Below are 17,820 nucleotides of genomic sequence, written 5' to 3'. Positions count from 1 at the left end.
TGTGGGGGGGTGATTTATCCCCCTCGTTCGGGCGGCGTTTGCACAAAGACAATTCGGTGTAAAAGTGAAGCGGGGTGAGGGAGGGTCCGGCCGGCCCTCGCTGCCCGCGGCCCCGGGACCCCCGGCCGGGGGAGAGCGGCCCCAGCGCGGGGCTCGGGAAGGCGCCATGTTGCCGGAGCCCGGCGTTAACCGCTTGTCCTGTGCTCTCTTCCAGGAAACACGCCCTGAACTGCCACAGGATGAAACCCGCCCTGTTCAGCGTCCTCTGCGAGATCAAGGAGAAAACAGGTACGGGCCGCCCGCGCCGCCGCCGCCGCAGCCATCTTAGCGCTGCCTCTTTCCGCCGCCGCCGCCGGGCAGCGCCGCGGCCGCGCTGCCCTCACGGCGCTGCCGGGGGCGGGGGCCGGGCCGGGCCGGCACGGGGAGCCCCGCGGGGCCGGGGGACCCGCCGGCCGGGCCGCTGCCGGGGGGCGGCAGCGCCGTGAAATGGCGCGGGGGTCCCCCCTCGCCGCCCCCGCGGCCCCGGAGCGCCCGCGCTGCCTTTTGAGCGCCAGACAGCGTGTGAAAGAGTTGTGAGGGCGGTGTGACCGCGGGCTTCCACCCCGGGGCCGGCAGCCTGGTGAGGGCGGGGGGCCGAGCCGACCCCGCGGCGGCCCCGCCGTGCGCGCCCCGACCCCGCTCCTGTTCCCCGCGCCGCTCCGGTGCCTCCCGGCACCAAGCTTTTAAACGCCAACATTCTCGAAAATCGTCTCAAAAGTACAAAAAGAATTTTTTTCCTCTACATTAACGCGACAAGAACAAACCCCGTGTTTTTCTTAGGGACATTCTAGGGGATTTTTTTGCAATTTTTTCACATCGCTGAATTTATAGAGAATTATTTTTTTTAAAGAAGAAAATTTTGCAAAGTATACTGCTTTGTGTTATGAAAATCAGGGCATTGAATGAGAATAATAGCATTGAATGAGAATAATAACATTTGAGAATAATAAGAACATTTAACAATAAGAAAAACATTTATTAAGATCTGGATTTAAAAATAAACAGCCATTTATTCACATATAGCTAAAGCTATTGCCTGGCTTTTTAGCACTATGTGATCCTCAATCACATTCTGCTTAATTCCACACTGAAAATATAAAACTGGACGAAAACAACCCAACGTGAAATCATTGCAAATCTGAGCTGCGGAGCACGGAGCGTGCGGTTCTCCGTGAATTATGTTGCTTTATGTCCAAGGGTTTCTTTGCTACCGGGGATCCACTTCAGTTCCTGCTGACAGCTAAGCACTAGGGTATTGACTGTGTTGTGAATATTAAGATTGATTCTGCTTTATGTTGCATTATATTACCCAGGATAAGGGGAATGATCCCCCTCCTGCCCTCCCTCCCCACCTACCTATGTTCCGCCTCAATCGGCTCATAAGCCCTTTCCATCCTGCTTTGGCTTGTGTTTGTTTCCTGCCTTTCCCTAAACTTTTTTGCCCATCCTGCTCCGGAGCCAGAAAGCAGCCTGCCCTCAGTGTTCAGACATTTGCAGGAGGCAGATTTCAATTAAGGAGACAGGCGTAGGTCCCACGGTCACTTTATTTGCAGAGGGCTTAGCCTCGGTGTTTTGAAAGGCAAGTGTAGTCAGCCACATGTCAGAGGTGAGTTTCGAGGGAAGCCCGAGTCCTTTCAGCAGCAGGATTACTGGCACAGGGTGCTTGTGAGGCCGCCGCCGTCTCGCTGGCGAGAGGGAACCTGACAAGAGACTTTCTGGTCTGAAGCCTTTCGGGGCGTTTCAGTGATAACTTCTAAGTTGGGATCCTGCCTTTATGCTGTAAGAAGTCGAGCCAAGTTTGCAAGTTATCTCTTTTGTGAAATCGCTCGGAACCAACAAAGAGTGAAGGCGTCTGCCTGCCCAAAGGCGCGCTCCTGCCAGCCCGGCAGCGCAGGACGGACAGGATTAATGCTCCGGGTGATTGATGGAGATGGATCCACACCCCCACCAAAAACTGTTCTCGGAGGGGGACCTTCGCTCAGGGTCTCACAGTTGAGGTGAAATGTCTGTGCAGGCTTTATTTAGTGTGCTAAAGCAAAGAAAATGTGAAAATAAATTGTAGCCTGTTTTCTTTCTGGAAGCTCTTTTTGTAGGGAATGGCTTAAACAATTCTGAACTGGAAGGACAAGGAAGGGTCTGAGATGCAGTTAAAGCAGAGGTGTCCCCCTCTCACTGGGGCTCCTCATTGTCTTGTGGTCCGAGCGCTTAAACCTGCCTCCAATGGGGTCATGTGCTGGTGTTTAATTCTTCCAGAATTGATCAGAAGGAAAGTTTACCTGGGTGTGGGAATTACCGTGATGGCTTTATTGCTACCTTCTGAGAGGTGAGGAGAGAGGCTGGAGCCTAGCAGAAAGTTGAGTTGCAGTCATGTCTGTTCAGAAATAAGTCATGCAATATTTAGGTAATTTTTGTATTGAATTATGTATCTGTTTACACATTAGTAGTTTTTAGCGCAGTCAGTGAGGACTTTGTGAGACTGGCTGGGAGAGAGTGTGAGGAGGAATCCTCAGTTTAGGTGGAGCCGCTCTGTCACTTCCCCACATGGGTTAATGGATGCATCTTATTTCTGAAAGCCTCACACAGGGTCAGGAGCTGAAGATTTTTATTTTTTTCTCCCTGTGAGGTATATACCATGTACAAAGCAAATCACTGAGTTACTAAATTTAGCCTGACATTTCTTTTTCAACATTTTTAACATTTTCAAAAGTGCTGCATAATACATTTAAGCGCTTTACATCTATTAATAGCAGTGTGCATTCTGAGAGGCAACCACAAGGTAGCATGGTGTTAGTAGAGAAACTGCCACCTCTGGCTTTAATTAGTTCAGAGAAAAATGATGCCAAAGTTCTACTGCAGCCCCTCCAATAAAATAGGAAGACAAGCAAGTGAGAGTCTAGCGACTCCATTCTGCTGTGTTTTACCCGTTCTCTGAGGTGTCACTGGAAGCGGTGAAGTTGCCCGTGCAGCGCACGCTCACATCTGTTGCATACCTGTGCCACAGTCCATCTCCTCACTTCCTGCCAGGAGGAATCAAAAACTGATTTGCGCCTTTGGTTTTGTTTTTTTTTTTTTTAATAGCTCTTCTTTACTGACTAAAATGCCTTCAGATTGGTCATTTGATTAAGCTTCCATTAGGACGTTGCTCTACCTGCAGTCCTGGTTATTCTCATGAAGAAAGAAGTGAAAATATATTAATTCTTGTAGTCTTAAAATGTCCTAGGGAATTGCAGTTATTTCCCAATGGAACGACATATTATTAGATCCTGGATTGTGTTGATAGATGATTTGGGTTTTTGTCTTTAAAAATCATTTTTACAGATAGGATCACACATTTGTAAAAATGTCTGAATCCATGTGCGTATCTGTGTACACTTATACAGTTATTTATTTATTTCCTGAAGTCCAGCAGCAACAATGATAGCTGCCAACCAACCCCGAATTTACTGTCACCACCACCCCTAAATAGCATTCATTTCCTAGTAAAGCCTAATGGCATACATGATGGTTTGCCAGATTTGTGGCCTTTGTGAGGCTTATAAGCAGGACTGACTTGGGAAGATCATAAAACTTAATGAACTTCTCGACTGCAGGAGGTGTCCGCAGGGGAAGCGAAAGGCCTGCTCGGCTGCTCGGGCTGCTGCAACTATTTTTTATGTCTAAAGAGAGAGGAGGAAAATGTTCATTAAGAATGTTCTCTCCTTACTCAGAATTTTGTTTCAAAGAGTGAAGAAAAAAAAAAAAGCTCTGAAAACCAGACAACTTGTGCTGTTAACCACGGGGTTAATTCCTTGCTGTTCCTGTGTAAGCTAAAACCTTTATTTTTATTGCTACAACTGTAAATAGCCGTGCGCTGCCGTCCCAGTGATTAAAGGGCTGCATCGGTTCTGCCTGTGCTGCAAAGCTCCTTATTGATGACATGGCCCAACTGCTCAGGAACGCCCCTTGTCAATATGCTGCAGAGTCTGTAACCCGCGGCGAGGGGACTCCTTGGAGCAGCGCTGGCTTTGCCTTGGCTCTGGCAGAGTTGGAAAATGTTAACCCCTGTTGGCACCGCGGGGATGTAAAAATCCAGTCACAGCACTCTGCCCTTGCGCTGCACAAATTTCAACTTCTCAGTGTTTGTGAACTATCATTTAGTGACAACAGCTCGCAGTAATACACGATAACCCGCAATCCTGCTGGAACACAAGGGGATTCAGATGGAACAATGAAATGGCACTGATAGCATACATATATGTGTGTGTGTGTGTGTGTATATGTTGGCTATTTTCTAAATATCAGCTGTGATGTTATTGTTACTCACTTTAGCTACTTAAAATATTTATGTGCAGTCCTGATGTTTTTTTTCGAGCTGCTAAATACATATTTTGCTGTGCCCTGACTACCTGAGGAAGTCAGCGCTGTGTTTATGTGCGTCCAGCTCTGCTTAAATTATTTAGCTTTTGTTTCCCTTCTCATGCTTCAGTACCAAGGTTTGTCACCGACCCAGTGGTTGTACTTTTGAATGTGTTTTTTTTTTTAATTGCCAGCAGATGTATTACAAATGATACCGTGCAGCAGAACGTTTGGTTGTTTGCACTGTCCTTATGGCAATGACATTGCTTTTCTTCATAAATGTCTTACTAGGAAAAAATAAATTGAATAAAGTGTCTTGACTGTCGTTTGGTCATCTGTTTCCGACACATTCATTATCAGCAGCCTAGTTCTTTGGTGAATTTCTACCAGGGCACTTCCCTGGCTGAGAAAATGGAGATTTGGTGATTGTGGGCATTAGAGAAATTCATGGTGCTTAGTCTTACAGAACCTGTGACTGTATCTACCTTCAATGCTTTGCTGGTGCTCCTTGCTGCATTTAAATATCCATCTTTACCTAGAGTATTGGGATCAGTGAGAATTTTTTTTGCCCTCTGTAGAGGATAAATTTGGCCCTACTTGTCAATACTAATTTAACCAGAAGCAGTGATTTATTTTATTTTATAGCTATCTTTCATGTCCTTCCAATTTACTTTTGAATTCGACATTTGCTTGCTTGTCTGCAAATACCAAATTATAGGAGTTACCGTGTGGTGTATTTTAGGATGCTTGCTGTAAGTTAAGGAATTTTTGCATTCAGGGATAAATTATTATCATGACATGTAGGGAATGCAAAACAGTCCTTTTTTTTTTTTTTTTTACAGGATTTAACACATTTATCAAGCTCTGTTCCTGCAGCTTTCAATAGAAAAGTTGTATGATATGGATATTATGCTGTCTTTTTTCAATTTAAACATTGATTTGTGTGAAACATTAATATAATGATATTTGCAGTCTACCGTAGACAAATATAAGCAGAATTAGACATTCTAAATTGTTACAAATGTAACGCAATATTTAAATCCGGGTGAAGGCTGTATTAATGATTACGGAGCGGAGCGCACGGCAGTCCGGTTTGGATCTGCCCTCAGATTTTAGGCTGTTTTTCAATTCCTTGCACATCGTGCACATGATGGTTCGATGAATATTTTTATGAGCAGCAGGAATGAATGTGAATCCGTGCGCGAGCGAGCCCAAACCAGCGGAGCCCCGAGCGGAGTTGCGGTCCCGGCGTGGCAGTGGAATTAGCTGGAGCTGTCGGAGTGCCGGGATTGACACCCTGAGAAGAATGCTTTGTTTGTTTGCTCAGCAGTCATGTTTAATGCTCTTCGCTTATCAAGGTGATCAGCATGGTTCAGATAACACATGCCTGACACCGCCTGCCTTTTCTCACCAGCGTGTTGACCTTTTGTCACGTTTGCTTTTCTCTGGTAGGCAATGCCTGGCTTTAAGTGTGAATGGAGTAAATAATTCACATCAATATTTAATATAAATTATTAAAGTTTCTGTCAGCTCTTACAGTTCATGGTTTTATAGAGTTGGAGTAGTTCATCAGCCAAACAGATGAATTGTGCAGCCCAGCTGGACGTTAGAGCTCCTCCATAGTGCTGCCGGGACCGGGGAGGAAGCAGGGATTTAAATAGGAGAGGTAATGCAGCCTGGTCCTTGAACGCTGTATGTTTTTCGGGAGTGCGCATTCTTCAGGAGAGCTCAAAGTACCAAATAAATATCCAGCATCATTTATTTTGTTACTGCTATACTTTTTTTCCCCCCTTCATATTGCAAACAGAAATGCAGAAAATCCCACTGACCCCGGCTTTTCTTCTGCTCTTTGTTACTGACCTTCCCTTGGTGCTCCAGCCCCTTCCTGGGCTTAGGCTGGAAGTACAAGGGTTGAGGGGTAGGGTTTGGGTCTTGGGGTTTTTTTTTTTCCCTGTATGTTCTTTTTCTCTTTTTAAAGACTGATGTGGAGCACCAAAGTAATGAAGTTTCAGGGGGTTTTTAGACCTTGTTTATAAATTTTAATTTGTGTTTTGCAAAGTGACCTGTGATTGAATGTAGAATCTGAAAATATTTTTTAGAGGAGAAAAGCTCTGATCTCTGATTGTAATTGCGTCAGGAATTGGATAAAAATAGCATGTTTTGCATAAAAGCTTATAGTAAAAGTCATTATGCCCGTACTTTAATTTTATACTCTTTTAGGTGTTTCAGTTCTTTTGTTCATGATCAGTTCAGTGCGTGTTGCACAGTCATATGGATTGTAACAATGTGAATCACTGAATATCCCCATCCTACGAATCCATCACCTGGGAGGGGGGTGGGTTTGTGTCATGTGTTTACAGGTCAAACCCTTTTGCTATACTTCAGTAATGCATCAACATTTTAAGCCAATCTCTCATTCCTCATTGTCCAGCAGGTGGCTTTGTCATAGATTATTTAATTTTTAATCATTTATTGTAAGCAGAAAATGGAATTTAATAATAATATCCTGACAGCATTTTTTAAAAGAACAACAGTTTTTCAGTGTGTCTGTGGTGTACGATTGGGTCAATGGAAGCATCTAGAGAGCTTCAAGTACACAATCTAAATTAAGATTCTAAACAGGCATTACAGATGCTGGTAACTTTGGCAATTATCATTTTGTTTGGTGAACAGTAGTAAAACAGTGTGCGGTAAAAGTGTTTAGAGAGAGAGGATAAATAAATTGAACAGTTTTGCAATGCAAAGTGGTTTGTGGTGTTTTTGAGGATTTCTTGGCTCTTGCTTAACTGCTATTGTGAAGCCTGGAGCAGATTTTCCCATTGCTAATGCCCTAGAAGTATTAATTCACTTTGATATGCTAATTAGAGGGCATTATGCAAGAAATGAGATTAAGTGGCAGCATGAAGCCATTTGCCTGTCAGTAAATTGAGAGCTTTAGCATCAGGAGGAGCTTTGTTTTTTCTGAGTTTCTCTTGGTTTTGCATATAAATAAAATTGATTGAAAGGTCTAGAGAAGCTTCTAGAACATTGGTGGTTCTTTTTCTCCTTCTATGATTATTTAAACTTCATGTTAAAGCCTTTCTCTGAATATTAATTGATCTAATGGGAGATACTGAACATGAAGAATTTCATTGTATTCTCAGTTACTGTATCTTAACAAAAGGAAAGTATTAGAATTCTTTGTGTCATCTGATTTTTGTGGGATTATTTTAGATATATCTTACAGCTTTGTATTCCAACCTCTCTGCCTGCTCACAGCTCCTGTGCTGAGAACTGTACCTGCGTGGAGGTAGTTGTGCCAGTTCTGCAGGTTTTGGGATTGGGATAATGAGGGCCCGACCAGCTGAAGGCAAATGGAAGGCTCTGAGTCCTGGCCAATAGGGCTGTGGGCATTTGTCACCCACACTCACCCACAGCGTTTCTGATGCAAATCACACATGTATTTTCCTTCCTTTAGGAAGGAAGGAGTTGTAATATTGACCATAGATTTTATTCAACTGCCAGAAATTGTTTTAAAGTAACATTAAGGGATTGACTTACAGCCATAAGAGCGAGGAAATTTGGAGATAATAGTTAAACTCTGCCCTTAACTCAACTCATTGAACCTATTTATTAGAGCATATATGATACATAAGATCACTGTGCTGAGACCTCTGCAGTAGCAGGACACTCCGGGATGGCTCGAGGATGACAGATTCTGTCTGATCTAGTTCAAATTTTCCTCTGTTTTTTGGGGGTTTGGGGTTTTTTTGTGTGTGTGTGGTTTTCATTCAGCCTCAGAATTGCTTTACTGCAGTTCTGTGATTAGTTTTCTTTTCACAATACTGCTTAAAAAAATCCGATAAATAATTCTGGAAATTGAACATAAATTTATCAACAAATAAACCCAGAGCAAACCTGACCCAAGACTCTCTAGTCCTCTTTGCCTGAGCGTGGCAGAGCGTTGGCTGTTTGAGTGCCCATCTCCTCCCCAGATCGTTGTCGCAAAGTCAATCAGGGGAGCAGTGCTGGAGTGACAGTGCTTGTTATGAGCCCCAATAGTTATTTTAAAGAAAGGAAAAAGGATAAAGAAATGCCCGAGAGCTGCGTGCGGGGGCTGTTCATGCTGGATGCACATGCTCTCCCTGATCCTGGCAGCTGAAGTCTATCACTGTTGGGAAATTTTTAACATGAACCACATGAGACACAAACCACGGCGGTTTCCCCGGAGCCACAGGGTTTTCACGTCAGCGCAGGACAACTGGCACGTGCGCTGCGGGTCCCTGCCCGCCGCCCCTGCCCTCGGCGCCCGCCTGCCCTCAACAAAGGGGCCGTGGTGCGGTTTTCATGGGAAGCATGATGTCCCTGCTCGCCCCAGCTCCCCGGAGCGCGGCCCAGAGAATCCCATCAGGAATTTATAACCCAAAACTTGAGTTGTCATAGCGAGCCTTTTTGATACTGAGAGGAACAAAACGTCACTCGATGCTGCGAAGTCAGTTCTCACAGGCAGCGAAAGGAAGTGTTACTGGGCTCCAGCTGCTCATTTGGGGCTTCAGATTGTTGAACAAAAGAAATAAGTAATGAAAATGTTCTGAGGCCAGCCTTAACTTTCCCAGTACCAGGAGACCCTGATGGCATCCTTTCGGCAGGAGGCGGTGCCGGAGAGGAAATCCTGGCATTGCTGGGTTGAGTCCTGGTGCTGCTGTTGACTTGGGAAGAAACTTTCCTCCCATTTGAGTGAGGAGGGATGTGGTGACCTCAGAGCAGACCCAGAGCTCGGCCATCATTTCATAGACATGAATGCAAGAGGTCACTAGTCCTATCTTTAAAATGGGAATATTGTCCATCAGATTTTTTAGTGAAGGTTGTGTAGAGTTGGTGTTGTGTGTTAAAAAGAAATATTTTTGCCAAGTATTGGGTCTAATTAAAATTGTTACTTAAGAGGTGATCTATCAATGCTGTTTACAGTATCCACTTTGTTCCAGTCGTGGTGCCCTGTTGCCTCCTGGAGATGAAGAGTTTAGGCATTCCTTAGACTTCTCCTTTTCTTGGCTTTAATCAGGAATGTTTGTTTTTTTTAATCCATGGTTAGACCTCTGGCAAAAGGGTATTGGGGTTTCCTGCCTTGGTGGTTGCTTTGCTCAGTACAGAAAGGGACTGTTTGCTCCCGTCGCTGGGGATCGGTGCTTCCCTTGCGCCGTGGCTGTCTGAGGCAGGATGGCACACTCAAAAGGCTGTTTCAAACACACTTTCATGTATTTGTTGATTAAAGAAGGACGTGTGCTTTTAGTGAGGTTTGTAATTACAAACACCCAAATGTTTGCTTATTTTCTTTCATGCGAGATCCTGGGAGCGTGATTGACTGTCAGTAGTAAGAACAAGTTACAGTAGACTGTGCGATGATTCTTATTTGACTTCAGGGATGTATTTATTACCATTTTTGAACAAATTATACTAACATGAAAAGTTGTGGAAATGATTGTGCACTAGGTAAGGTGATACATTACAGGAGTGGTTGGGTTTATGGAGCTTTATGCTGAGGTTTTCTCAGAAATTATAGCACAGTCCTGTCACTATAAAACCTGGAGATACACTTGGTAATAACATGCAGTGGAGGGATTTTTAGGATTTCACTTGTTATTCAAATAGAGTGGAAAGTATCAGTTTTTCTACCTCATATTTCTTTCCTTTGTTGCACTGGGTGAAGAGGGGACTGAAAGCCCATGGACAGCAGAGCGGGCTCTGGGGTGTGGGCACCACAGCCCCACTGGGTCCTGCTGGCGGCACCGGCTCTGGTGCCGTGGGGCTGGGGAGCTTTTGGCACTGTTGGCAGCTCCCTGGGCACCCAGCACAGGACACTGCAGGAGATTTGCCCTCCGTAGGCAGCTGAGGATTTTTTTGGTGAATTATTTCTTACTTCCCCTCCACTTGTTAGGGCAGTGACGTGATATCGATATGGAGCTTGGGAACTTATTGACTTGTTGGTTCTTGACCTTTTGACTGTGACCAAGTATAGAAATTGAATGTCTGAAAATTAAATGATAGACTCTCTATACATAAATTCTTGGATGTCAGTGTATTACATGAACTAATTTCGGTTTACCTAAATTTATGGTATTTTGTGTTCAATAAAGGAAATATTTCTTCCTTTCAATATACCCAGAGCCTAATAATATTGTAGTTGCTAGCACTAAACAAATCCATTTCCTTTTACTGACTGATTATCATAACAGCTGCTGTTTAATCACCGAGATTGTTATGTAACTTTTAAATCTCTAATATTTTGGAGAGGAGCAAGCAGCGTCGTCTTGCAGCGTAAGGGCATGATGTCATCGGTGCTGAACCACACGACTGCGTTCTGTGGGACTCCAGACTCGAGTTCTTATCTAGTTTAGTCATATTTAATGGGCTGGGAACACTTGCTGAGCAAACTGCCTGCTGGAAGGGAGACCCAAAATAGCACACAGTTTGCATCCTGTTTTCTGTGAAACAAGAAACGGGCATTTGTTTTTCCGCCCTAAAACTGATGGAAGTGCCGTGCACCGCTCATGCCCGATGGAATCAGCTCATCGCTCCGCACGTGCAGGGAGGGCGAGCGGCGCCCTGGCTTTGTGGCCGAGAGCGAGGCTCAGGCCTCCGAACCAGGGTGACAGGGCTGGGAATATTGTTCTCTCCGAGTGCTGCAATAAGGCTGTGGTCAGCACTAATGTAAATATTTGTACAACAACCATGTTCTACAGCCTCCGATTTAATGGTAAAAATCTGCCCTGAACGCCTGGGTAAATATATGCTGAGAACAGACGCCCATTCACTGGAGAAACAATTGACTTTAGGTTCTTTGTTGCTAAAGTGGCCCCCAGTGATCGGCTGCGAGCAGCAGATACGGCGGCGCGGGCGCCGGCGGGCCGGCGGCTCCCGGGCAGTGCCCGGCGCAGGGAGCCCACATCGCCCGCTCCGCTCTGCCACGGCGAGGGGAACTTGTCAATGGAAGAAAAAGAACTGTAATCGCACATTTACATATGCTCCTAATTGTTGATTTGGGGATTTTCTATGAATATGGCTTCACAAAACAGATGCTGTTTAAGAAAAGGGGGAACATAATTTTGTGGGCAATGAATTAAGTGTTTTTGTGGCCCTCTCATCCGTAGCTAGGAGCAGTTTGTGGACCGCGTCTGTGAACGCCGCTCATAATTGTTTTTCACACATAAGTTATGCAAATGAGCTTTTATGGCAACTGGCATAACAATTAGCATCCTCCAGCAATATTTTAGCAGGTTAATTGCAAAATTTCTAAATTGTACATCTGACTTGTTAATTAGGCATGACAGAGGTGGTAAAATAGTTATCTTCAGGCAGTGGCAGCCAGGAGCTGCTTGAAATGCAAAGAGCAAGGATTGATTGGATTTGAGGGTTACAATTGTGGGAGCACTGCTGTTGTCAAGTGCCGCTGAGCAGCTCTGCTCCATCGGCTGCCTCAGAGCAAGAACCACGTTGGTGCTGAGAGGATCCTGCCAGTTACAAATCTGCTTTATTTAACTCTGAAACTCTCCAAATCCCGGCTGCAGGAAGCGCCCAGCTCCTGCCTGTTCCTCTGTCTCGGGCCCACGGCAAGGGGAAATCATGGACCTGAAGTTGTGGTTTTGATTTTATTTACAAATAGGCCTGAAAGTTCAGCTGCTGGCACAGATCAGCAAACACACTTGTTTTTCAGGTAAAAACGTTGTTGCCCATCCCTACCATGTGCTGAGAATTCTGCCTTTTCTTCCCTTAAATTGCAGCCTTTGCTGCCCACTATTTTCAGATGGTGTTGGTTGCATTTTGTAAGCTTTACTTCCTCAGCTTATTTCTCTTAGATCCTTGCTCTCATATATCTTTGTGTGTCTTATTAATCATATTAAAATACAAAAACCCATGCTATTTGCAATAATCCCTTTTTAGGCTCTCAGAGCTATGTCTGGGTGTTTTAAACAAGATTGGAGCACACAAGTCTTCATCCTGGGAATGTATTCCAAACATCCCCCAATGCTGCCTGGAGCAGATAAGGGTGTGCTCAGCAGAGGTGCAGCCTCTTGAGTCACATCAGCGCAATTGGCCAGTGCAGAATCTTCTAAATACATTTTATTGTCTTTGACTTCTGATTTTGATGTGATATGCAGATTTCTGGGCTACTTTAATATTTAATAAGTTAAAAGGTGATAACAAACAGAAAAAAAAAAAACCACTGAACAAGTACCTCTGGGAACCATAGCAGTTGTCGGTGTGCTGTGAGCTGTGTGTGGCTGTGCCATTTGTCTGGGCTTTGCTGGGGGACTTTATTTTGTGGCTTAAATAAAGTCAATCACATTTGAGTACCGATATAGTACCTGTAAGCAAAAAGAAAATCAGCTCAAGCACATGTGGAATTTCATGTCCTCTGTTTTCTCTATATGCATTCTCTTGATTTAGCCACATGGTTTTTAAAATTGGGATGTTATATTTTCATTTAAAAAGTAAATGTTCCTGCATGCATAACTGTTCTAATATTTTACATTTTCTTGTGACATGTGTATATGGAGTAAGTGCCATTTATGATATGTTGTCATCAATAATTTTGTCACAGAGAATAAAAGCCTTTAAACTCATCCACCCACTGGAACGTTTTATCATATTTATTTTAAGAGATATGAAATTAGCAGAACAATTGAGCTCTTTGTATATGGGAGATGCAAATGTAACTGAATATTTACCTTTAATGAAGGGCAGCATAAATATCTCAGTATCAATAAATTATATGCAGTAGCACAATATTCTATAGACATCTAATAAATAGTTCCTTTTTTCCCCTGGATTCCTGAACTGCGTTGTCTTTTAGGATAGTTGAATTTACAGTACACAGTGAAATTAAATCTTGGTTAACTTTTGGAAATGATCTGTCATAATTGGAGAATATTGGGATTTGACTAGATGTGAACCACGCTTCCAAATCACCGCATTCCCTGATTAAATGCTCACTTACACAATTTAAGGAAGAGTTTACTACAGTGGTGCCTCAGTAGATAATATTTGGAATGGAGTAACCATTTTAATGAGGTTCATTGGGAGATTTCAGCAGGGAACATTTCAGGTGTGTTATGGCTTTTGTCTTGTCACGACGCATGTCTCGGTACCGTCAGAGGAGTTCCAGAGCAGCTCTGTCCTCGTTTGAGACAATAAGGAATTCCACAGGAAGTGTGAGCAGGGAGAGGCAGGACCTGCTGCACTGTGCTCCGATTCTGAGTGAGCCGGTGAGTAAATACACCCCACGGTTTAAATGTACATCACATTTCAACTGTCCTAATATTGATCATCCTATGGGGGAAGGCTATGGAAGCCCACTGGTTATTAGTGTAAAGAGGGTCAGAGGCAGAGCCGGGCACAAAGCAAGTGCTCTCGTGGTAATGATGCTGCTATTTATAGATCCCCATTTCATTAGTTGCAGAGTTTCAGGGAAGAGATTTTCTCTAGGGGAAATGGATACTTGAAGTTCATTTTCTTCCTGATGCACATTAAGGCAGAAACGTGAACAACCTTCAGGATAGGACACAGGGATACAAGATCCTGTCTGACCGTTCTCCCTGTAGTTGTGTGCGGGGCCGATGGGCGATTGCCGACGGCTGCTCCTGCCCAGCCACCTTCCCAAGTACCTGCCACCATTGTTGTCAAGAGAGTTTTTTTTCCCCTTAAAGGCATTTTGTTTTTGCAGGGTGCCAGGCCAGTAAACTGAGCGCTGTTGCAATGTGTTGCTTTATAAAATTAACGAATCTGGATCACCTGACTTGGAGCAGCCTTGCTACAGCTGGTACACACCGGAGTGTATTTACTCACAGCACCTACCAACTACAGTCACAGCTAAACACAACAGGGCTGGGTTTTCTGATACTTACTCATAAATACAAAAATTTCTTGGAGTATCTGAAAACTCAGTTGTTTAACCATACTTTGATCCCTCCTGTGAAATCCAGGTAATCAAAGCTGCCTCTAATTTTTGTGTGCCTTTATTTCTAGAGCTTTCCTTCTTGGAATTCTTGATATCTTGATTTTTTTTTTTTCCTTTAAGAGAATATTTACTTAGTTAGTATTCACTTAATTAGAACTGACTGTTTAATGTTTTCTGGGAGGGTATTTATGGTATTTTCTTTGCCATATTTGCATTCCAGAAATTAAGTCCCCATGCCATTATTCGGCAAGCCTTTCATACATTAGAATGATGAATTGAAAGCAGAAATGGGAAAAAGACTGCAATGCAATGAAAATTTAATCAGCGTCTTCTGCTGCTTTAATAAGGCAAATAATTCTTATTGGCCGCTGCGTTAAGGTTTCTAATATTTAATTCATAACAAACCTTGCATTATTCTGCAGCAGCATCGACAGCTCCACTTTGCTGCCTGCCAACAGGCAACCATAAAAACTTAAAAGCAGATGTAAATGTCTGAAACAAGGAGAATGATTTGGTCTAAAGCGGTCAGAAAAAATCAACAGTATTGCCAGAGAGTCTGATAAATCCTTACACACACTTTAGCAAGGTACAAATGGTATTAATTAAACTCATTAAGTATGTTGATTTTAAGGTTTTGAGGTACCTTCTTTTGAACTGTGTGATTTTTATAGTTCCTGCGATTCCGAACCGAGAGCGGGTGCTGGGCTGGCAGTGCAGGGTGCTGAGCGTTGGTCAGCTGGCACGATGTTATAATTCAGGCAGATTCAGTTAATTTTCACGTTTAGGGTACTTGTTACATTGCAATGGTAAAATCGCTGTAATTTGTCTTACATGTGCGTCTAAGGTCCCCGCTCCCATTTCAGCCCTCTCAGCCCGTCAGTGACGTTCATCAAAAATGGAAACAAAATCCTGCACGTGGAAAGGCCCAGGCTGGTTGTTTGGTCTGCCCCCGAAGCCTTTTGGTGCCCGGGCAGGCTGTGGGAGAGCGCGGGGGGATCCTGTGGCGGGTCTGGGCGGGAGGTGTGAGCCCCGCAGGGCGCGGGGGGGCTGGCGTGGCACCCTGCCAGGGCTGGGTGCGAGCTCTGCGCACGGCGAGGGCTGCGCCTGCTCGCACTGCTGCTTGAAATGGCTTAATTGGTGTCAGCACCCCAGGGATAAAGGCCTCCAAGACTGAAATCCACACGATTCACCCTGTCTCTGCTCAGTGTAGGGAAACTGGTAACAACTGGTGGTGAATGAGGAGTGAACGGTGCTGTAACAATACTCGATGATGTTTGGGATGACAGAAATTAATACGCACTTGCTTGAAGAAAGCAATGATTAATGGCAGTGAGCAAGGGAATGCTGTCCCTCCTTTAACTCCACTTTGATGGGGATTGAAAAGCAAAAGGCTGTTTTCATTCTCTCACGCAAGCAGAGGTCACCCAGAGTACATTACAGCAATTTTTCCTCTCTGTTTTTTATTTCATAAATATTATGATAAGCACAGATTAGATAGATTTTTTTCATGGAGGCTTAACAGGGTATTTTCTGTCCGTTTGCTGTTTGTACTCAATGAAGAAATCAGATTTCCTCTGTTTCCGTGCTAAATCATTATATTCGGTAGAATAATTAGTACAATTAAGAATTTTAAAAGCTCACCATTGTGTTAGTTTTTCTGGGGTTTTACAGATGGAGTTTCATGATCTCCATTTCCAAAGTGCTGAGAGGTCAGAACAAGGCAGGGAGTGTTGCTGAGGAAAGAAAAAAAAAGGTTAAAAATCCAAGATTCTTCATTGAATTGTTGATGTAAATATATTTTGCAAGATCCTCACACTTGTCAGCAGCTTTTTAAACTATTTGATAAAGAATCTTTATTCTACAAGGAGCCTGAGATAACACAACACTGCTTTGGATAATGAATTCTTCATCTAAGCAGAACTTTAAAACAAAGTACAATGTTGCATTTTTTTCTTTGAGTGAGAGGGCTGATACATCTTTGGGATCCGACAGGAAGACATAAATTAATAGAGTTCTGGAGATCAGTTTCTCATTAATAATCCATTTTGTCATGGTTCTTGGCATTGTCAGCCTCGGAGCTGGTTCATATTTTGCTAAAGGATAAAAGCACATGATGTCTTAAGGCACAACATAAGGAGAAGGAGTTTATCATCTTCTGGAAAAGCCATCTCTGAAAAATAGATTGTTTTCCAGGAAATAAATGTCAATTGCGAGTTTTATGCATTTTTAATCTTCAAACAGGTTTTTTAATGTCTACAGTTGCAAAAATAGACTCTCGAGTTGGAAGAGGTTGCTGCCAAGAGCCGTTGCTTTGCCTTTGTCCTCTCTGCTGGGTTGGGGTTTGATTTTTTAGAAATTGCAATGGATCCCAGACCTTTAATTTTGCTGGTTTAGACTGTCTGGCAGATTGTGTCCAATTTAAAATGTGTAATTGAAAAAAAATAATGGTTCTTCTTCTGCAAGGGTAAACATGAAACCTGTGTTAAATTTCTGCTTTCCCAGCAATGTGGAACATCTCACAGACCACTGTATGTTTCCCCAGTATTTTCAAACTGGAAAACATCGCTTTTTCCTGAGTATGATGACATGAATGGGAGTCACCCTTTTTAAGTCTTATAGTTGGTATTTTATGTATCTTAAGGTAGTGGCAGCCTGAAAAACAGTGTAACCACCAAAAGTGTTCTGCTTGTGCTGTCATCCCAAGTAAGGAAGAAGGAAGGTCTGATTTAGCTGCCTGCCCTTCATTTTACACACTGAAGAGTGACATAATGCAGATCTCCTCGGGAACGCGTGATGCATTTGGGAAGGATAAAGGGGAGGAAGAAAAGATGGCATTAGCCCAGATCGCTTAGTTGTAAGATTTAACTGGGTTCAAACATTTAAATTTAATCAAAGATAAATGGTCTATTTAAAACGGTGTAGAGGGAGGGAGTGGGAGGTTCTGAGCAGAGGGCTGAAGGGAGCTGGGATCCTGCTTGGGTCGGAGTTGGGATCACTGGAAAGGAAGCAGCATGGGTCGGGAATGTACTGCTGGCCAGAGGAGGAGCAGCTCTGAGCTGCTCTGGGTGCCACTGCACCCAGAGCACGTTTTTTGGCAGAGATGTTGCCGAGGGGCAGAGGGTGGAGGAGCTCACACCCTGGTGTGAGGGTGGAGGAGCCCCCGGGTGCAGCAGCACGAGGCACCCCTGGTGCGGGTCCCCAGCACTGACCCACCATCCCAGGGGTATAAACATACCAGCTCCTTTGGATTGTCTTTTGGCCTCCTTGGACTTAATGTTGACCTGTAAGGGATGCCCAGAACGGGGAACACTGTGGGTGCCTCCTCCCTGTGGTTCCTGGGTGGGTCGCCCTGCCCTGGGCGAGTGCTGGCCAGAGGAGCAGCAGCACTGCCACTCCCCAGGCCTGGAGGCACAGTGTTTACCCCATCAACAGGAATATCGAACCCTTTCCCGCTTGCTTTGTTGCCTGAAAACAGGCAGGGTTTGAATTATGAAGATTTAGAACACGCTTCC

At 44.1% G+C, this 17,820-nt stretch overlaps 1 protein-coding gene across 7 annotated transcripts in view; it reads left to right on the top strand.

Moving 5' to 3' along the window:
• The window catches only part of PBX3 (PBX homeobox 3), a 99,423-nt gene that overhangs the window by 1,763 nt on the left and 79,840 nt on the right, over positions 1–17,820 (top strand). For all 7 annotated transcript variants that reach the window (XM_027892994.1, XM_027892992.1, XM_027892991.1 and 4 more), the window contains one exon: positions 215–288. In XM_027892994.1, coding sequence (XP_027748795.1) covers positions 215–288 — 74 coding nt within the window. The remainder of the gene's footprint in view (positions 1–214; positions 289–17,820) is intronic.

This window comes from Empidonax traillii, unplaced genomic scaffold (genome assembly GCF_003031625.1).
Source record: "Empidonax traillii isolate 1590-97213 ecotype Southwest subspecies unplaced genomic scaffold, ASM303162v1 scaffold375:size1330703, whole genome shotgun sequence".
Classification (NCBI taxonomy): domain Eukaryota; kingdom Metazoa; phylum Chordata; class Aves; order Passeriformes; family Tyrannidae; genus Empidonax; species Empidonax traillii.
This window is presented reverse-complemented; position numbering and strand designations above follow the sequence as displayed.